This window comes from Dioscorea cayenensis, chromosome 14 (genome assembly GCF_009730915.1).
Source record: "Dioscorea cayenensis subsp. rotundata cultivar TDr96_F1 chromosome 14, TDr96_F1_v2_PseudoChromosome.rev07_lg8_w22 25.fasta, whole genome shotgun sequence".
Taxonomy (NCBI): domain Eukaryota; kingdom Viridiplantae; phylum Streptophyta; class Magnoliopsida; order Dioscoreales; family Dioscoreaceae; genus Dioscorea; species Dioscorea cayenensis.
In genome coordinates, this window is record NC_052484.1 from 11054903 (window position 1) to 11077888 (window position 22986).

A 22986-nucleotide genomic window follows, 5' to 3' on the forward strand; every position below is an offset into this window, starting at 1 on the left:
ATAATAATAATCATGAAATAGATCTACACAAATCTATGTAGTAGTAAAAGATAAAAAAGAGATAAAAATTCCCAAAACAATAAAGACATTAAAAAATGGAAGTATTCAAGGTTTTAAAAAAATAGATAAGACTAACTAGATAATCTAAGAATGAGATCGATGGCTTTCTTGTTGTTTTGCGAAGATCTTGATCTGGAAAACAATAAAAGATCATATTTTGCAAAAATAATAAAAATAAATAAATAAACTTGAAATTTAAAAAAAAATCCCGAAAAAGATAAAGAGGAACCTAGGAGTTTGTGGTAGATTTTTTGTCGCAGAGAGGGAAAGATCAACCTTACTAGATGAAGCACCCTCCACAGAGTGGTCGCAGTGGAGATAGAGATGAAGCTCTGGAGATGTGCTATGGTGGGCAAAGTGGTGGCTTGAATCCCTTGACCTCTTCATTTTGTCTCACGTGACACCACGTGCGAGACTTTCTATTCAAATCCAAAGTGCAGGAGATTGAACTACACCCGATTTGGAAGTAGTTCCAAAACCAACTAAATCCATGTACACTGCATTTCTAACTACTTTCAAGTTCTCAAATCAAACTAAATAAACACTAGATTTTGAAGTTTTTTGTACTTACAATCACATGTAGTTTTATATCCTGCCAAACAAACATACCCTTAATCACTATCACTAAATGGTATTCTTGACTTATGCACATGGTAAATAGTTCTCTATTTCAATTTTAGCCACTAACAAAATTAAAGATGAGCAATGTTATTATTTTAAAAATGCATTGTATATAACTTCCAAATGAGGTTATGCTATTTAAGTTACTAATCTTTTGATATAAAGTGCTGAGCATTAATTCTTTTGTCAGTTTTGTTACATTATTTTTACATAAAATGTTTATTTATACATTAATTTAGTAAAAACCAACATGGTGAAATGGTGTTTGCCAGGAAAGATGAAATTATATATCTATGATTCCAAGCTTCTATAATTGTTATAAGCAGGAAAAATTGATTACACTACAGGCATGATTAACATATGGGATTAGGGGTGTGCATAGCAGCATGGAGCATTTGTTCACATTGTATGAGCATAATCCTTTGCTTGGAACTGATCAATGAGCTAGTTCTACTATTGTCGAACTCTCTTCATTTCTTCATATTATATTTTTAAATGATATTATCTTTATAAGGATATAAGCAGAGATGCTTTAAGATTTAACATGCTATTCATGAATATACAAAGGAGGCTCTCTGGTGAGACTGTTGTTCAGATTGATAATTCTTGGTTCAACTGCCAAAAACTCAAGCTACCTCCTGATTGTGGGTAAGCATATCACTACGTTAATTATCATTATTGTTATAGATTAAGATCAAAGTTTATATATATATATATATATTGAATCAAAGGAGTGATTTTTGCTACAGATATGAGTTTTAAATGTAGTATGGATCAATAGGATAGTCTGGGTGTGTTACACTTGGGTATGCTGAAGCTACTAAAGATAAGCGTGTCATTGCTTACATTGGTGATGGGAGCTTTTAGGTTCCATTATTTTCAATTCTAAAATTAATAATCACTCTATATATATATCGTTTGAGTTCCTTAACAATATATTATTTTCCAATATAGGGGATGGCGCAAGATGTGTCGACAATGATAAGGTGCGGATAAAACATTATTATTCTGACAAATAATAGGGGATACACAATTGAAGTGGAGATACATGATGGTCCTTACAATGTGATCAAGAAATGAAATTACACTGATTTTGTTGATGCTATTCACAATGGTGAAAGCAAATGTCAGACTACTAAAGTTCAATGTGAGGAGGAGCTGAAAGAGGCTCTTGAAATGGCAAAGTGAGCCAGAAAGACTATTTGCACTTCATAGAAGTGATTGCCCATAAGGATGATACCAACAAAGAGTTGCTAGAGTGAGGTTCTCAAGTTTCTTATAAATGATATTATATTTATATTGTTATATTAGATGTTTGGATTATTATAATTTTTAATTGTATTGTTGTATTAGATATTTTTCTAATGTAATATTTGTTTTGCAAAATATTATGAAAGTTAATACAATACATGTTACAAAGTATAAAAATTAAAAATTAAACAGGTTTGTAAAAAATATTCCAAAAATTGTTGTAAATAATGGCAAATGTTGCCACATTTTAAAAATTTTTATGAATAATCAATTTGTGACAATCAAAATGTGTCACAAAACATCTCATACACTGAAATATTTTGTAATACAATTTGCGACACATGAAATGAGTCATAAACGTAGTGTCGCATATTGTTGCAAATTTAATTGCAAATATTATCTTATTGGACCCATGAAATGCGATAAGATTTGCAATTTTTTTTGTTTCATGTCACAAATTTTATGGCACATTTTTAAAAGTGTTGCAAAATCTCACGACAAATTTTTGTGTGTCGCAAATTGTATTATGCGACACGTTTTGAAGTTTTTGTGTTGCAAAAATGTGTCGCAAATAACAGTTTTTCTTGTGCTGGCCCCTGTGGATGCAATATTATCCAACTAATTTGATCTCAGAAAATGATACCAATCCTTTATGACAGATGCCACCTCAACCTTTATTGCAGATTCTCAATTGTTACACTCTTACACCCATGCATATAGTGGCTTTGCCGCAATGCTAACAAAAGAGGAGCTCAAAGGCATGGAGAAGAAGCCCTACTTTGTGAATGCAATCCCTAGTAGAACATATCCACTTCTCACCACTCATACTCCTGAGTTTCTAGGCCTTACCCCTAGTAAAGGAATATGGAACCATTCCAACCTGGGCAAAGGCATCATCATTGGAATTCTAGACACTGGTGTCAACCCTGAACTTTGAAAGCTTTTAATCTAAGAGAATAAGTTGATTATAGAAGCAACAAAGGTCCCTCACACTTTATTCATAAATATCCATACATTAACTTACATATATTATATGTCACCCGTAAGAAATAATGACAAAGAGAGAACATAACTATCCACTACTCTCCATTCTCACACTTTTAACTCATACATATATATAACCACCCACCACTCTTACATTTCTAACTCATACATTCTTAAATTAACAAACTAACTTGACTGACTCCAAATTAAGACAATACACACACATAATATAACTTAATTACAATGTAATCTTCATTCAAAACTACACACACTTGAGCTCATTTTTATCCATTGATGAGTGCACTTTGTATATATGTTTCCATACTCTAAATTCATCATTTTACTTGTTCTCAAGTTTACTTTTATTCATGAGAAGCACTATTATGGGTATTTTTGTTAAATGTGCAGAAATGGGGGGCTCAATACATTTTGGAGTGAATTTGGGAAGAATACAAGAAGATATTCAAAAGGAGTTCAAGTACTCAAGCTTGACACGGGTTGGACACACTCATGTCATACCCTCCGAAGTTCTCAGCCCAATGTTGATCCAGCAAGAATTCTGTGTAGAAGGACACTTTCAAGCTTGACACGGTCAGGACACGACCGTGTCCATGCCTCAGAAAATCCCAAGCCAAGGGTGATTTTAGTGAAGAATTGTTGACACACGCTGGGTACCCCTGACACGATCATGTCACAGCATTGTACGGTCAGGACATGATTGTGTCCTTTGCAAGGAACTTTCCAGGTAGAGACATTCCTTTTCACTCAACTTTCTCCTGACATGGCAAGGTCTGGACATGAGCATGCGCAGATCGTGTCTAGCATGAAATCCCTCTTTTTAACTCCAGTTTTTAGGGTTTCCTCTTCATCATTGTTCGGGGATCTCCTTCTCCATCGAGAGGACTTTGATGAGGGTGAAGATCAAGCTTATCCACACCTTCTAAGGCATAAAGGAGCGAGTTGGAGGCACAACGGAAGTGGTGCTAGCACAAGAAGCTCGACATTGGAGGCAAATCTCAAAGAGAAGGGAGTCATGTCTTTTTTTTCTAGATCTAGTTTTATCTTCTCCATGTTATACCCACCCATAAGGGGCTAGCCGGCCACGGTGCCCTGGGGTGGGAACTTTGCTAGTTTGTATGCTTAAACACTTATAATCTTCATGATTTACGGAGTTCTTTTGGTTCTTGTGCTTAACCTTGTGTTTGCATTACTTGATGTGTTTGATTTGCACAACTACTGGGGTAAAACTTGGTGTGTGGATTGCCATAGCTGTGGTTGCCTTGCGTGATTGCAAAACATGATATGCATGAAACCATAGTTACCTTAGTAAAACTTGGTGTAATTGAGAACCATAGATGCTTCATTGCTGTTGAGCACACACTTGAACCCAAGAATGTACCTAGTAAACCTTGAGAGTGAGTGAGCATTGTTGAATGCAGAGGGAACATCCCGGGGCATTGTTCTCTTCTGTTGACACTTAATCCAATTGCCTTTTATCTCCGTTTATTCTCTTTTCCTTTTCTCTTTTAATTGCTCTTTCATTTATTAAATCTCATCACCCATTCATTATTCACTAGAGATCAGTGTTAAGTGAGTATTTTCAGTCCAGTCACTGAGGTTCGATAACCTTACCCCTTACAGGGTACCACTATGTTACTTGTGTGCGACCCGTGCACTTGCGGAGAACACATCATCCATTTAGTGACTGCACTTGATAAACTTCATCTCTAGTCATCAATCTCCTCTTTGGGCTCAAGTCACACATTCCTAGCCAACTTCTCAAACCTTCAAATCTATTGCTACTTAAAGGCTTTGTAAATATATCACCCAATTGCTCTCCAGTACAACAATATGTGATCTCAATTTCCTTCTTCTCCTTATAGTAACAAACAACATGATACTTGACTTTAATATGTTATGTTGGCTATGCAAAACTAGATTCTTGGCAATTGAAATGGCTGTAGAATTTTCACATAAGATAATTGTAGCTTCAGACATATCAAAACATAGGTCTGTCATTAGTTTCCTCATCCAAATTGCTTGTTTAACAACTTTTGAAACTCCAATATATTCTGCCTCAACAGTCAATTGTGCCACATGACCTTGCTTCTTAGAACTCCAAGATATTATTCCAGTTCCTATTGAGAAACAACTGCCATAAATACTTCTCATTTCTTTATCAGTTCTAGCTCAAAAAAAAAACCCAGAAGCTTGATTGTTGTTGCCTTGCCATATTGAATTCCATACCCAACTATAAGTTTAATGTATCAAAGTACTCTTTTGGCTCCATTGAAATGTTTCTCAATTGGATTTTGCATGAACCTTGATAGATAGTTCACTGAAAAAGAGATATTTGGCCTAATTACACATAAATACAAGAGACTACCAATTAAACTTCTGTACATATTGCCATTTGTTTGAGGAGTTCCATCTTATTTAATCAATTTCTCATCTACACCAAATGGAGTGCAAACAGGCTTGCAGCTTTCCATACAGAAGTTGATTAATAACTCTTTAGCAAACTTCTTTTGATGAACAAAAATACATGTATTTCTTTGTTGTACCTCCATTCCTAGGAAATAAGCCATCTTCCTAAGATCACTCATATCAAAAACTAATTTCATCTTGATCTTAAACTCCTCCACTTCAGTCTCCCTACTCCTTGTCAGCAATATATCATCAACATAGATAGATAATACCAGTGGATCGCTTCCACTCTTCTTTACATACAGTGTCGCTTTATTGAGACTTCTTGTAAACCTAATACTTAGTAGATGATAATACAACCTACTGTACCAAGCTCTGGGAGCTTGTCTTAAGCCATACAAAGCCTTTTGAGGCTTGTACACCTTCCGTTCTCAAAACCTTTAGGTTGTTGAACAAAGATATCTCGACTTAAACGCATATTTGGAAACTCAGATTTCACATCCGTTTAATACACTGCCCAACCTTTTTGAGCAGCTATAGCTAACAACAGTCAAATTGTACCCAATCTTGCCACTAGAGCAAAATTATTAAAGAAATCAATTCCTTCTTCCTGAGAGTAGCCCTTTACAACAAGTTTGGCTTTATGCTTATTCACTAACTCATCCGCATTCATCTTTAGCTTAAACACCCATTTAACTCCTATGACTTTCTTCTCAACTGGCTTCTCTACAAGTATCCATGTATTGTTCTTCTCAATCATACTTAACTCCTCCTCCATTGAATTTCTCCATGCTTATGATTGTAAAGCTTCATAACAAGTATCTATTTCTAATGTAGCCACATTACACCTTGCATAAATGTCTGTCAGGTTTCTGTACCCTCTGACTGAAATGTGGTCACATCCTTCTTCTTTACTACTGACTTCTTCTATTGGTTCTCCAGTTGCACCTTCATTTTCATGCTCTTCAGGCTTAGGCTCTTCATCCACTACATCATCAACAAGCTGTTATACAGCTTCAGGTGAAGTTATTTGTTTTTTCTCCCAATCCCAGACCCGATTTTCATTAAAGTTAACATCTTGATTGACTATAATTTTCTGTGAGCCAACTTCATAAAATCTATAGCCTTTTGTAACAACACTGTAACCCACCAGAATGCCAACATCTCCCCGTTTATCCAATTTTGTTCTTTTCTCCTATAGAACACGAGTATAACAGATATTACCAAAGACTTTCAAGTGGTTTACCTTTGGTTTGAAACATGTCCAAGCTTCATATGGAGTGATGCTATTTAGTGATTTGGTGCCCAATATATTCTGTAAATACACAACAGTATTTAATGATTCAACCCAGAATAACTTTGGCATTCTCTTCTCGAAAAGCAAACATTTGGTCATATTCAAAATTGATATGTTCTTCCTTTTACTTACTCCATTTTGCTGAGGAGAATAAGGTGTAGTAATCTGATGTAGAATTCCACTATAATGCAAGTACTCTTGAAATTGTCTTGAGAGAAATTTACCTCCATTGTCCGATCTTAATGTTTTAATTTTAAGATCAGCTTCATTCTCAACCAGTGCCTTGAACTTCTTAAACAACTGAAATGCTTTAGACTTTCTCTTCATGAAATAAACCTAAGTAAACTTGCTGAAATCATCAATAAATAAGATCAAATACTTTCTTCCGTTTAAGGATTCAGTCTACATTGGACCACAAATGTCTGTATGAACAAGTTCAAGTCTCTTTGATGCTCTCTTATGTGTTGAACTGTAAATTGTTGTCTGTGAGATTTTCCTTTTTCACACATAGCACATAAGTTCTTCTTTAAGTTTATAAGAGGCATACTCTCCACCATCTGTATTTCTGCCATATGCTTGAGAGTTTCATTGTTACAATGCCCAAACCTTTTATGCCAAATCATTGTTTCATCCATGCTAACATGGCATGCAATGTCATATTCCAACTTCAGTGGAAAACTATGGTTATGCATTTCAACCTCCATTAGATTTGTACCTTTCTTATAAAGCACCTCACACAATTTATCATGGAAAACAAGTGATAGTCCAAAATCTATTAACTGACAAACACTAATTAAATTGTGTGCAAGTGCGAGTACAAATAAAACATTGGATAGTTGCTTGTTATCTTGAGCTGTATTAATAAGAACCATCCCTTTCCTTTCTATTGCAACATGGTCTCCACATCCAATCTTGACTTTATATTTGTAACTCCAGTCGATCTCTTTAAAACTGCCAACATCTCCACACATATTATGACTGCATCCACTGTCTAATAGCCATCTTTTATTGCAGAAATTTTCAGAAACCTAATCATTAATTGCAATAAACATCATTTCTTCTTCTTATTCAACCTCTTCTGTCACTTGGGCCTTTTGTTGTTCAGCTTTGCATACTTTCTCAATGTGACCAAATTGTTTACACCTTTGGTATTGAACTCCTGGCAGGAACTAGTAGTAATTATGTGAATGATTTGTCTACTTGCAGTGCAAACAAGGTGCAAACTCTCTCCACTTCTTCACATTGGTTTCTACTTGACCATTGCCTTAAACCTTCTACTCTACAGAACCTAAGAAACTCCCAATATTCCTCTTGTATGCCCTATTCTGATATACGTTCTTCTCAGCAGCAACCAAGGCAACATCAACTTGCTTTCCTCTAGAATCCTACTCTTCTTTCCTCATGTTTTGCCTTTACTCCACTTCTTGAAGTGAACTCACCAATGCTCCAAAGCTTATAGTTGTGAGATCTTTGGAGTCTTCAAGAGATGTAATCTTGTGCTCAAACCTCTCTAGTAAACTCACCAAAATCTTCTCCACAACTCTACTATCTTTCAAGTCTTCTCCAAACAACCTAATTCTGTTGACAATGCCCATAATTTTATCAGCAAACTCCCTCAAAAATTCATCTTCTTTCATCCAGATTATCTCAAATTCACTCTTTATATTTAGAATTTGAACTCTTCTAGCCTTCAAGTCACCTTCAAACTCCTCCCTGAGTTTGTTTAATACCTCTTTTGAAATCTCACAGGTTATGAGTTTAGTGAATAGCTCCTCAGTGGCAGCCGAATTAATGATAGCAAGAGCTTTATATTTATGAGAAATAGCTCCAATGTGATTCTTCTTTTGCGCAGCCCTGCGATACTCTGGCAAGGTATCAATATCACCATCCTTCTCTATTGCATCCCATAGGACATATGCTCGAAGATAAGCCTTCATTTTCACCTCCCATGCTTCATAGTTTTGCCATTGAACATGGGAGCTTTAGAAATAAAACTAGATGAATCTCCCATCTTCACAACCCTCTAAGATCACTGATATAGCTCATATAACTTTTAGAGTAGAGTCTTCTTTCACATGTTGAGGAGAAGGAATGACCTATGGTGATTTTGAAGCCTCTTTTAAAAAGGGCTTTCCATAGGAGGATTAGTATCAAGGATGGGTGCATTTGCGAAATCTAAAGACAAAGAGTCATGCGTTGAGGGCCCTACCTTTGGGGAAGAAGCTCTATGAGAACCTATAATAGAAAGGAAAAAGGTTAAAATAAATAAAGTTGATAATTAAAAAAAATAGGAAAAGAAAGATACTTATTGGGTTAGATACAAATTTGCAGATGCTAGCTAGATCCTTCTCATGTTCACCTACTTTAAGAATATCACCTTAAAAAAACAACAACTCATGTAATAAGCTTGAGATGTGTTTAAAAATTTTGTGAGGTGCGTACCATGACCAAAAGACTGATGAGGATTATGCAATGATATGGAATGAGTTCATGATGATGTGGTAGGTTGAATCCTTTTAAGAGAATTCATTGATTCTAATGGTGAAGATACATGGGCCTAGAAGGCCTGACTTGGTCTTTTTTTGAGTTGATTTTTATGGTTATATCATTTTTTTTTTGGAGGAGGAGAAGGAGTTTCCTTTCCAACTGGAACTTTCTCTTTGAGAATTTGTGTAGATTGGTCTTTTTCATTAAGATGGTCATAGATGGACTAGAAGGTTGTATGCAGCCTAGTTGGCTAATAGGATCCATATGTGTAAGTGAGAGGTAAGGCAATCGATAGAAGTGGGGTACTCGGACAATGCTCCCCCTAGGATTAATGTTTCAAGTGCAAGACCAACTATTATACTTCCTAATCAATGCTCAATGAGTTATGGAAATCCTTAAGCACACAGTCCCAAATCTAAGGTCAACCGTGACTAACTCTACACTATGTCCCGGCGGAGAAATCGCTCAGTCTCAACACCTCACACTGTGTAAAGTTGTATGGAGTTCTAGGGAATCCAAGTGATAAATCTTTTTCCTATGTATAGACCTAACCCTTTGGGCCAGGCGAAAGGCCCCTAGTCACATCTCAGCCCCAAACACTAGAGTTCCTTCAATGCTTCACTCTGTTGCTCACGCAACTAAGCCCTAGCGGAGTTCATCCTCTAGAACTTCACTCTATTGTGACCGAAAATAACTCAAGGAAATGGAGGTAGGATAAATCACATAGGAGGGGAAAGGGGAAGCTCGGCTACCTCTCGACTCACCCTTTCAACCCTCTCCAATCAAGCAATGTCTAACTCTCGTAGTGTGTCACTCATCTACAATGGTTACCAAGATAGACTCTCAACCCTAGTGTCACTCTAGGGGAGAAATCATTCCACAAGAACTCAAGATTGGAACTCAATTGAAACATCAATTAAGAAAAGCATAATAAAAGATCAATGAAACAATAACATCCTACGGTTTACAAAATCCAAGTACCCACTAGGGGGTTTAGCTCTCCATGGAGCACAATACAATCAACAACGAAATCGAAAGTAAAAACAAGTATTCCATAAGAAAAACCCCTCAGTAGTCATGTCGATGGTATTGTGGAGTAGCCAAGTTTTCTCCAAAGGTCCCCTTTTCCGGCCTAGGGCACACCTCACCGGATCTATACTAACGAAAGCTCACCCAATGACCTTCTTCCAAGCGAATCGCGATGTCGAATCTCTCAAACCACTCCAAAGACTTACCAAAATCCTCTCCAAACCCTAGCCGACGGCTTCCCAAACGATGGAGAAAAGTGGAAGAAAAGAGGGGAAAAGATCCCCAAAATCGAGCTGAATCGCGGCTTAAATAGGGCTACAATCGGGCATCCACACGCCCTTGTGGATCTGCCACATGGACCTATGGAATTTTCACACGGGTGTGGGGAATTTCCACACGCCACTGTGGATTCTCTGGAAATCCTGTTTTCGGCCGACTGTGAATAGTAACTACTACAGTACTTGCTACAGTATTTTTCTATAGTAACCTGCTACAATACTCGGCCAAAACACTCCCAATTCCACACTTTTCATCGAGGCAACATAAACGGGCACATTTTTATGCCGTAGATCGCAACTCTTCTTCAATCAAAGGCTTCGTTGGTGAAGATCTTGTTATCAATGCACAAGTCAGGATACGCAAATGTGACTGCCTTTGTACCCCTCCAACTTATTGTAATGACTTGAATTCATGGAGGTTGGCACACATTCACGTATCCTGAAGTCTCACTTGTGTCTTCGTGTTTGTTCCTTCCAAGATTCCACCAAATAATGCGTTTACAATCTACTTTTGGCTTCTTTTCTCAATACTTAGCTTCACAACCCTACATGCGCAAAAGAACACAAATACACATGTATTAGCGCTTAAACCTGCTAAAAGTAATGCTCATCATAAAGAAAAAAACACTTCGCATTCTTATCACACAAGCACTTATCATGGAACAATATCATGAAATTGGTAGCCCGTTTAGAGCTTTGTTATGATTATCATATAGCACGTAAAGGGGCTCTATTAGCTTGCCTTTTGGGGTGGGAGCCATTGTAAAAGCTAAAAAAAAACTAATATTAATAAATATATGCAAATAAATAAAATCCAAGGTTGTTTATGGAAAAATGAAATAAATAAATAATAAATAAATAAAAGGAACCAAGATAAGGGGAAGAAAAATAAACAAAAATATTTTGAAGGTATTATTGTCAAAAAATTGAAAATCAGAGAAAAGGAAGGAAATAAGGAATAAGCAACAAAATAATTGCGGATGACATCGATTAATAAAAGATTAAATTAAAAAAAAATCTTTAATATATATATATATATATATATATATATGCAATAGAGGCAAAGCCATTTATGAACTCAAAAAGCTTAATATGCAATAGTTATTCTATGAAAAGCGACAAGCAACTCATTTGAAAAGCTAACAAACAAAATTAATTACACACAAAAAAAAAAGTTATACATGGAGTCAATGGGTTATGGTTTGTAAAAAGAAGAAAAAGAAAAAGCTTCCGCATTGTGCAAGATGAGCAAAATATCATATATGGTAAAGATAACATTAGAAAGGGAATTATAATAAAAAAATTAATTAAAGTAAAAAAATTACCTTGAGCAAATTGAAAACTCTCGAAGTTCGAAAGTACTTGTGCCTTCCTCCCTCAACTATTGTGTGTGAGGCAGGTAGGAGGGGGCCATTTGTTTATATAATTTTTTTTTTTTAATTTCAAGTTCTATTAAAAGTCTATAGTTTTATTTTGAATGGGAGTAAAAAAAAGGAGGGGGAGGGAGACATGAGTTATGGGGGAAAAATCTTATCATCCTACTTCGAATAAAAGAAGGAGAAGGGATAAATAAATAAGAAAACTATCATTCTATTCCAAATAGAAGTAAAAAAAATTGGAGATAAGTCAAAAGAAAATAATTAATTAAAAAAATGAGGAAGAAATATTATAAAATAAAAAAAATTGAAATTTTAAAAAATGAATTAAAAAGAGAAGGGATTAAAAAAAGTTGAAATTAAAAAAATCAATATTCAAAAAACCAAAAAAAGAGAAAAGAAAGAGAGAGAAAAAAATAAAAATTCGATAACATTTGAAATTCGAAATAATTGAAATTAAAAAAAAAATTCCCATGATGGGGTCATGGGGCTGAACGTGGAGGAAAAGAGTCACAAAAAAAAACGGAAGAAGAATAGGAAGGGGAGGGAGATGAAGAGAAAAAAAAATGAGATGGAGCAAGATCAAGGAGAGGCGATTGATAAAGTACACAGAGAAGGAAAAGAGAAGTTGTTAGATTTCATCAAATCTTAATTACAACATCTATGCCGTATATCATATGCGGAAGCGGGATCACTTACCTCCAGCCATAGCAAATTGTTGAAGACGACGAGAATCTTTAAGTCCACGCTTGAAGAAACCAATGGCTTTTCCAATCTATCCCGTTCTTTCCCGTCGATGGGGTTGGGTATTCTTGAGAATGTTAGATTCGGGACCCCTAGTGATGTACTATATATAATCCTTACCATCAAAGGATTAATTGAATTTAAAATTTAAGTAGATCATTATCCAAAAAGCCAATTTGAGTTAACTTAGAATTCCATTAGATAAAGTCATGGACCACTTTAGTAAATCTGAATCTAGATTGGATTTATATCATCACGAAATTAATTTTGAATAGAATTCAAACTAACATTCTCCCACTTGGTCCAACTTTATCACAGGTAACTTAATATCCATTCACATTAACCCATAAATCCGCATGTCTACATCAAAGAAATAAATTACACGAATCATAGTGGGAAGTCATCATTTTAAATTGAGTATTATCCTCCATGAATTACGATGCAATCTCTCTCTTTAATGCAAACCTATATACAACATTTTATCATAATGAATAAGCCAGATGCTTATTCGGGTCCAACGCATAAATAAATATGCATATACTTAATAATTGTCATTTCTCAAACTTAATGTATACAGTTAACGAGAAGACAACCAAACACGATCAAGAGTTTCAATAAGAATTTATGCTATCCAATATAGCTTATCAATTAAAAGTCTACAGAAAAAAACTAAGTCCTATCTGTCCTGCATATGATCCTTAAATAACTTAAGTGCATGCATTTCATATTAGGACCGACAGACATCAATTCAGTGCTAATGTGTTCCGGAACATAATAACTGAATTATCAAACTTAATGGACTACAGATAAAAATTCTCTATCTCTGACCAAATACAAAACTCTTCAACTATATACCTAACAACATTACCTCAATATACTCAGCATCAATAGAAGAAATAGCAATCAAAGAAATGTATTTCTTCAAAGATAGCTCTATTAGAAGCTATAAGAGGTAACTGAATGTTGATTTGAGAAGATCAACAAGCCAACAAAATCTTAATCCGAGTAATCAACAATATCAAAGTTGATAAATATAATCATGTAGTCATAGTTCCTTACCAGTACCTCATCACTTTCTTTATGGTTTTCTCAAAATCAGAATATCATAATAACATCTTCATAACATTCCAATAACAACTGCAATCCCAGATTTTCAACAAATTTGAATACATAAGGTTTCTCAAACTTAAGCATGCAGAATGTTTTCTAATTGGTCTCTTTCAAACACAACACTATTAATAATAAACTATGCATTAGGTAAATAAATTTTCATCCGATATCTCTCACAAACTTTATAGATATAGATTTCTTGAGACCAAACTATAATGCCTCAAAATAACACTCTATGATCTTAATGTCAATGATATAAGACACCTTAATTTAATCATTCAAACCAAAATTTTTAGAGAGTAATTATTTCACCTAATTAATACATCCACAATATATCTACATAATCTTAAATATAACTTATATATATATGTGTGTGTGTGTGTGTGTGTGTGTGTGTGTGTGCTCCCACTAATATGGTATATACATAATTTGCATTATTCTCTGTAAAACTAAATGAAGAGATAAATCATGAAATTTAATTTCAAATACCTCAAATGGAAGACTTATTGTAGTATTATGCGGATTTCTCAAATTGCACATCCAAAACCTTACCTTTAATAAAGAGGAATCCTAGAGGTCATATACATCTTTTACAATTTCTTCATTAAAAGGTCAATTTTCACATCTAAGTTAAAATGAGCAACAAATGTCATAATAACCCGAAAAACCAATAGAAACATGAGAAAATCTCTTATAATCTATTCCATGTATAAGAGTAAATCGCTTAGCAAAATAGTATTATCTTGTATCACTTAATGTTGCCTAATGAGTTTGTTTAGTTTTCAAATAAATAATCTCTACTCTATATGGCAACTCAATAAGATCCCAAATATCATAACATGCTATAGAATCAATATCATACTTTATGCCTTTATACAACAATTTAGATTTACTACAATCAATGCTTATGAAAATTTTTAAGGTTTCAATTAGCTCACAACATAATCACCAGATAACACTTATTCTAGTTGATTTGTTTAAAGTTGCATCACCATAACCTTAAAGAGTTTGTTTCCTAACAAATTAGTCAACAACTTCTGGTAGCTGTAACATAAATCGATCTACTAGATCATGACTTGACCCTTAATATAAGTTATTCAATATTCATCTCAACTTGAAAGATGTTATTTATAACAATCACATGATCTTCCTCAAAACTTGATAAGTTAATCACTCTCACTAATCAAGTCATTCATAATAATTCACATTTGAGGGAGAACTAAGGGAAAAGTTGATTTTATTTTGTTTGTTCAATTAGGGGTTTTTTATTCATATGTTGTTTGTCTTTCTAATTGAATTTGTTGTTTGTCATTGAATTTTATCACCATTTATTTTGAATGGACTCTTGTGCACCTAGGACGTAATAGGAGACTATTAATAGAGTATCAAATGAATTATAGGTGTGGCATATGATCAATAGCTTGAGTATTGGCATAATGAAGGCCACACTGCAATTCTATTTTTTGAAATGCATAATTGAACTATGATGTTATTAATTTAGCATAGAGCATCTTTTAAATTGGAGATGAAAATGCAGATTTTTCTATGAATAAGTGAAAATGGAATTTATTTTCTTTCCTATGCAGCCAAATAGCAATCCTTTTCTTTAATATTTCCTTTGAGAGGCAAAACACATTGAAAATGATGCAGGCTTTGAGATCGAAAGTGAAATTCAGTGGAAAAAAAAAAGTAATTATGTGTGATGGTTGCACAAATAAAGGGTTTAGAGACTCCCCACATTTGTTAGTCATGTTAGCTGATAAAAGTGAATTGTCATGCTCAAGTCTGCCTTATTGCTCATTGTCAGTACTCATAAATAGACTGGACATAATCTAATGGGACAAAACTACGGCAACTCTTAGGGAGTAGGAATAGGGACAACAATTGGTGGCATAACAACAAATTTGTTATTTTTCTTAAATTTGTAAGAACTTGTAATTCAAAATTGAAATGCATAAGGAGGTATGCCTAAAGTACATTTGAGTTTGCAATTTTTTATGTTCTCAGTTGTATATAAGAGTTGTTGGATTATATGTTAGTTATTTTACTAATCCTTCCTTTCCTTCCATCTTAGTTGTGCTCACATCTTGTGGTATATCCAGTATATATGAAATATTTGAATTATGACTTTTATTTCAAAGGCTAAAGGTTTGGATTGAATAAATTTTCAAATATAACTTTATCTTAATTGGGAGATCTATTCATATTGCACTAGAAAGCCAAAAAACTGTATTATTGCCCAATTTCATTTAAGGAAAATTTTCTTCTAAATGCCGAATATTGCAACCTAGCTCGTATAACAATGATTGAGCTATACCATCAATTTAATGTCTTTGCTCACATATAGTATAATATGGCATAAATAGGTCATAATATTTTTTGTAAAAGATATAGGAGTCAATAGTGATAAGCAAGTCCATGTTGCTTACCCTATAAAAAATTAAAAATATGTAAGGGGCAAATTGTAAAACTTCACCAAAGCTATGTGTATCTCATTAAGTATAACAAGAACTCCTAAAAAAATAAAAATTAAAAAAAGAATATATTGTAAAACTTCAACAAAACAAGGGTTAAATAAAAAAAGCTAAAAAACTATCTCAAGGATTAAAGCCTTTAGATTCATGCCATGACCTGCACCCCATCATATCACGACCACCCCATCATCACCTTGCCAAGGAGAAAAGTCTAAACATATTTTAATTTCCAACAAAAAAGGTTGTTTTGTAGATCTTATTATCACAATTAAATTTAATCTTCTTTTTTTTTCCTTTTAAAAATTATTCTCAAACCCTAGGATCAGATAAGTTGAAATTCTCATAATTTTTTTTATAGCAAAAACTAATTATAAAATTAATCATCTATCAATCATCCACCAAAATAAAAAATAGATTAAATATTTAAATAATATTACAAGAAAATAATGTTGAAAATACTATAGTATAAAGAAAAATCGAGATACTTAGTTGCTCTCCTAACAAGAACATTACTTTTGGTTTCTTTCTTGTCTTATAGATCTTGTGTATATAAACCACGTAGGTTTTTGGGCTCATAAAAAACATTGCCGCCTAATTTTTGGCGGTCTTGAAATTCAAAATATTACCACTTTTATTTTTCCTTAAATACCGGCTTCCTTTTATTTCGAACTATCTTTAATTTTTATTTTTTTTAAAACTATATATATATATATCCTAAATTAAAATGATGTTTTCAAATATATCATAACAAATTAATGCAATAAAAGTCATATTGAATTATGACATTTGTTACATAGGTCATAATAAGTGTCTCAACAAATAATATTGTACTGATATTTTTTGTCAACATCCCTAAAATCTTCAAAAATATCACAAAACAAAAACCTCTTGTGACTATAAGTAGAATGACATTATAAACATAGGAACAAATAAAAGTATACCGATATTTATTACAACTATCGCTTAAAAATCATTTTAATAGTTTTCAATAACATTTGACAAAAAATGTTGTTTCAAAAATGTTACAATAAGCCTTTTTTGTTGTAGTGGTTCTTGTTTTACCAAAAAGAGGACTTCTACAAATACAAGACTAAGAATAGTTCTGAATCCATGTGACTTAGGATTATATTTAGTTGGGTCTTGGAGTTTCTATACAGGATCATGATTTTCACTTCATAAATTGACTGGGATTGGGTATATCAAAAGAAAAATGTATCAGAAACATGGTAAAATGCATAATTTTGCATCTAAAACACAAACCAACAATAGCATTATGATAGTAGAATCATGAGTTCAAAATTTTCATTGAAAAAAGGGAACAATCAAGCAAACTTTTGACACTGATATTCAAGAACACAGTTTGGACAACAAAGAATAAATATTCAAGTCTCACAAACAAAAGAATAACCCATCCATTAACACCATAAAAATTAAAGATTCCAATTACAATTGAATATCATATTCATTCACTAATCAAGCGCATAAAAAAAATATTACGGATTCAAATTACATGTCAAAGAACATACCTGGTAGCAGAAAATAAACAATCATTCTCTGACCAGCTTTCCCCCAATCCTCCCGAACTAGAATGACCTAAAAAAGCCATTTATTGAAGACAACACAACAACCCAATTGAAAGAGAGAAATAAAGAGAGATAAGAATGTTAATCTAGAAACCGTGTTATACAACAGGATTCTGGAGAAGCAGCACTAGCTAACACCCTTTCTTTCCGTTGAAAAGGAAGAAGAAGATGAAGAAAGAAAGAAAAAGGAAATTATAACTAACACTTTGCAGCGTTCAATCATCTGAAACGCAGCTGAAACAAATTTAAAATTTTAAAAACTTATATTACAAAATTATTTGGGGCGTTTTTTAACACAAACGCTGCCCCCCTCATTGAAAAAATTCGAGCCACTAGCCCATTAGCACACGCTGGAACATCACTGGCGTTTAATTAGACACTCCGCAAATTGTTAATCACATCCCCACTCAAGGGTGTTTTATTATTCTTTGCGGCGTTTGGTCAAACAAATGCCGAAAAATAACTAGCAATTGTCAGTAATTTTGTCACAGACGCCGCCATATATGGCGTTGAAGTAATATACTTGGCGGAGTTTGTATTTTAACCTCCGGCGAAGAAACAATGCAGCCATGTCATGCATTTATCGGCTTTGTTGGCTGATAAATGCCTGTAGGGGAGGGCATTTTTCCCAAAAGCCGCAAGCATACAGCCGCCAAATGTCCATTATGTTGCAGTGAATTGGCTAAAGAAAAGGCAACACTAAACCAAGATAGTTTTGGACAAGAGGGCAACAGGCAAATATTCCAAGTTAGGAAAATGTTATGCCCATTAAAAATACATACAGAGAATTAATTATTTGACTAATTTCATCATTTGTAGATGAAACCTGACAAATGCTTTACACTCATATATTCCAAGTTTATTATAACCAATGGTGTGTTAATATGCTTGCACATAATTATTTCAAATCCACCAATAGCCACCAAGTGGAAATTATTGTTCATTACAGTTCTTCAAGTAAAAAAAATATATTTATTTCAGCATCTCAACTCAATAAATTTATTCATTTTTACCTCTTTGACCATTATGGACTTTTACACAAAAAAAAATGCCACATATATAATACATTATCTGTCAAATTGATTAAAAGGATCAAAAATCAAATTAAAACAATTATTCGAGAGATAAACAATGACATATTTTCTGGGCAATCAGTGTCTCTACAAAAGGATATGTACATGTCATATCTAGGTTCTGCAAGAACATTCACTATGACCTTTATAAAGGTATCCGGATTTTACATCCCAACTTAAAATGTCTGACCAAGTAGAGTAGAGCCCTCTTTAATGTCCATCAGTTCAATCACAACGCACGTCTTTATGTGCATCCGCTGGAAGAACCAAACACATGCACGGCCGCTAACTTCAAGTTGGTGTGCCAGGTGACTACTGTTCATGCGTCACTAGGGTTGAGATTTGTCTTTGAATCATCCAACCATTATTTTTATACCTAGTCTTTTGATCACAAGTTCACAACTAAATCTAACATAACAAAATCAAATAGTTATAAAAAAATCTCTGAACGTAAGAACAGTGGTAACATATGAAGTTATAAATTAGGAAGGTCTGTTGAAGTAGGGCCACAAGAAAAAGAAAATAAAAGAAAAGGTTCTTCTTGGGCTATGAGTCCAAATGGTCAGCAATCAGTATCACTGTGCACTAGTCATCCTTTCAGTTCACAGAGTTTCAGTCTATGTCTCACCCTATTCACTACACGTGGTCAAGTCCTAGTGGCTCATGCATTCACTTGCATCTGTATATATAGAGCACTCCCCAGTGCCCTTCGTTCTCTTCCTCAGCGACACGATCCGCCCCTCTCGCTCTCTCTCTTTACCCCTCCTTGAATTCGATGGACATGAGCATGACCCACCACCAGTACCACCTCCCGGACTTTACTCAGCTCCTCACCGGACCCATCTCCGGCGTGCAAAATCACTTTTCGGGCGCACCGCCGGACGTTGTGCTGCTTTCTTCTCAGCCCCAGGCTCAGAGCCTCACAACTGGTTCTGGGTTTGTGTTTGGAGAGGAGCGTGGTGGGTCTTCTCAACCAAGATGGCCTCGCCAAGAGACGTTAACTCTCCTCGAGATCAGGTCTCGCTTGGATCATAAGTTCAGAGAAGCCTCTCAGAAAGCTCCCTTGTGGGATGAGGTCTCTAGGTATACAAATATATATCTTCTTTTATATATTTTTTCTTCTTCTTTTTTAATTAATTGTAGAAGTTTTAGATTATTTGCTTTAAATCATTAGTGTTCATATGCAGAGTAAAAGGAGTGGGAAATATAAAAGAAAAAATTAATGTATTCAAATTAATAGTCAAATTATATCATATAGTTTTAGAATCAGAGTAGCTCACAAACTTCACCTGTCCGGCGCAACCATTTAATAAACATGTTGAAGTTATATATGCTTGCGTATATTCAACGCAACATTGGTTGGTTCCTTGTAACTTGCCTTAAAATAGCTTGGTTTAGTATAATTTAATTTAATTATTATTTGTATATTTTTGTTTTTAATACTAAACACAAATAAGTTGTTAGATTATTTAATAAACAAGCTGAATTTGTGATTAAATTTATAATTGTTCTCTCGAACTTTGGTTGGCTTGTACAAGTTCATCTTGAAATAGTTTAATTCAATATAATATAAATCTTGTTGGATAGATGGCTAAATTTGCAGTCTGGTTGTATGCCCCTGGAACTTTAATTTATTTTAAATTAATTTATGGGGGTTGAAAAGCTGAGGTGGGCTCGCTCAAGCTCAGCTTGTTTATAGCCTATGTAGGGTTTCTCAATTTATATTTGAACTAAAGATTATATAAAGTTGTATATTTCTAAATAATTGATTTATCTTAATGTCAAAAGCATCTTTTGATTTAATATTAGTATGTGATGATATATATATATTGAAATAATTAGTGTCCTAATTAAATGACGTGCATTGAGTTTTTCCTGTTGTTCTATTATTTATAGAAAACTATAAAAACATAATATGCTGAAACATGACTAGTCTTGCACAATAGCATCTCAATTATATTATTATCAAATACAAATTATTTGAATAATAAAACCATCAAGTTCAAGCAGTAAATAAATGTATACATCTTCATTGCCTAGTATAGTCCAACATCTAATAGTACTCGAAACTGGAAGTGGCACCATATTAGTTAGTTAGTTTTTTTATTTATTTATTTTTTAAATTTTAATTTTTCTCCTTTTGCAGTTTCACTAGTGATAAGAACCCTAGTCTTATAAACAAGGTTTATTTCTTGCAATGATGCAGGATAATGGCTGAAGAATATGGGTATCAAAGGAGTGGGAAGAAGTGCAGAGAGAAGCTTGAGAATTTGTACAAGTATTACAAGAAGACCAAAGAAGGAAAGGCAGGAAAGCAGGAAGGAAAGCATTATAGATTTTTCAGACAGTTAGAGGCTCTCTATGGAGAAAAGAAGCGTTCCATCAAGTCTGCAGCAGTTCAAGCCCCACCAACAATACCTGCTGATCAGAGTTTCAACTTTTCCAGTTCAACAGAATACAGAACTTCATCCACTGACGGAGACTTTGAAGAAACCATAGCAAATTTGAGTGAGAAGAAAGAGAGAAAAAAGCATAAGAGATCAGGCAGGAAGAGTTGGAGGTTGAAGTTGAAAGAGTGTTTGGAGCAACAAGTGAGGAGACTGATGGAGCTTCAAGAAGCATGGCTTCAGAAAATGATGAGAACTTTGGAGCAGATGGAGCAAGAGAGGAATTTAAGAGAAGAGATGTGGAGGAAACAAGAAGCTGCAAGATTAGACCGAGAACAAAGGGATTGGGCAAGCGAACGTGCATGGATGGAAGCTCGTGATGCTGCACTGATTACTGCACTGGAGAACATCGGACGTAGAGAATCCAAGTGATGAAGATTGTGAAAACTGGGTGAATTCTAGCTATACTGCAAGAGTCCATAATTTTGTTAAGGGTCCAAAGAGATGAACTTTTGTCAATGGTTTTGTGATCATTTTTCTTTCTGTTCTTTTGCTTATTTGATGTGTGTAGTTAGTTTGTTCCACTTATTAGCTCATTAATTAAGCATATCTCCATAACAAATGAAAGCACTAGGATTTATAAGAAAACTAACATTTAAAGCAGAAAAAAATGAAGATTTCGTTGAGGTTGAGCATATCAAACAATATTTAGCTTTCACAGTCGGTGTGACTGTTGCACAGAATTTGTTCATTTGTTTATACTAAAAAGCTTTACAACCTTGTAACATCAACAACAATTTCTAGCATACTTTGAAACCCATATCTAGGGCCTTCTATGTTTCTCTGTTAATTTTGAGCAAACTTGCATTGAATTTTGATATTTATAAAATCAAATGAACACTTTGTCTCAAACCTAATGAACTTATCAGTAAATTGCATAAATCAACCACAAAATTTTAATTGATAGGCAGAAGTATTATCCAATATAATAATCAATCAAGAGATCCTACGACAAAGAAGCACAATAGTTGCTAGGACAACCATCTTCTGATCTTTTTGTTGAGGTCTGATTGAAGTTTTACTGAAGTTGAGCAAGGGAAGCTGTGTTAGTAATATTTTTGCTGACGATGGTTTGTTTTTAGTGTTTTGTGTTGTCTAGTAATAGTAGGCGTAGTTGTGTTTGAAAAGTCAATATGATCATTGAAGGAAAAGAGAGAATGAAATGAATGGTGGAGATGAGAAGATCCATGAGATTGGTTCAAGGTCAAGGCATAAGCAGTGAAGGTCTTAGCACTTGACACGTTGGGTTCTTACTCACCAGCTGTACTACATCATGTTTAAGTTTTTTGTTTAATTGTTTTTCCTGTTTTGAGAGGATAAGAAGATAAGTTTGTAGTTGAATGAATGAGAATACGCTCTCTTACTTTCCCCAAATTTTCTTTTCAACTCTATAGGTTTTTCATTGGAGTTTTCTTCTAGGTTGTTGTTTTGCAGGATGACATGAGGCCTATCAGTGGTATCCGAGCTAGGATTCATGGTGATTGAAGGGGAAATTAAAGTTTTGGTGGCTGTTTGGAGGAAAAAAGCTTGAAGAGTTTGTGTTGTGAAAAGTTTGTGAACTTGTAGTTGTTAGGTGTTGTGAGTTTGGAAGAACTTATGGTTAGTTGAAAGAAGGTTAGTAGGTGTTGTAGAGGAATTTGTTGGTTGTTTGGGCTGTAGTTTGACAGTAGTGAAGTGAAGTTTGTTGAAAGAGCTGAAGTTGGCAACAACTCCTCCAGAACTGAAGATGGCATTGGCGTCAACTC

The 22986-nt window shown here is 34.3% G+C and overlaps 1 protein-coding gene and 1 pseudogene across 1 annotated transcript; both read left to right on the forward strand.

The window, feature by feature from the left end:
- The first annotated feature begins 344 nt into the window (after positions 1-344).
- Positions 345-1967, forward strand: LOC120276119 (annotated as a pseudogene).
- Positions 1968-19525: 17558 nt separating this feature from the next.
- Positions 19526-21806, forward strand: LOC120275931 (trihelix transcription factor PTL-like). The gene is made up of 2 exons (XM_039282660.1): positions 19526-19877; positions 21001-21806. Exons 1-2 carry the CDS (start codon positions 19570-19572, stop codon positions 21611-21613), a joined length of 921 nt encoding a protein of 306 aa, XP_039138594.1. The 5' UTR covers positions 19526-19569; the 3' UTR covers positions 21614-21806.
- The last annotated feature ends 1180 nt before the right edge of the window (positions 21807-22986 follow it).

Coding starts and splice junctions, on each gene's coding strand:
- LOC120275931 (XM_039282660.1), top strand. CDS start 19,570: ATGGACATGAGCATGACCCACCACCAGTACCACCTCCCGGACTTTACT. Junction 19,878..21,000: donor TTGTGGGATGAGGTCTCTAG/GTATACAAATAT, acceptor GCAATGATGCAG/GATAATGGCTGAAGAATATG.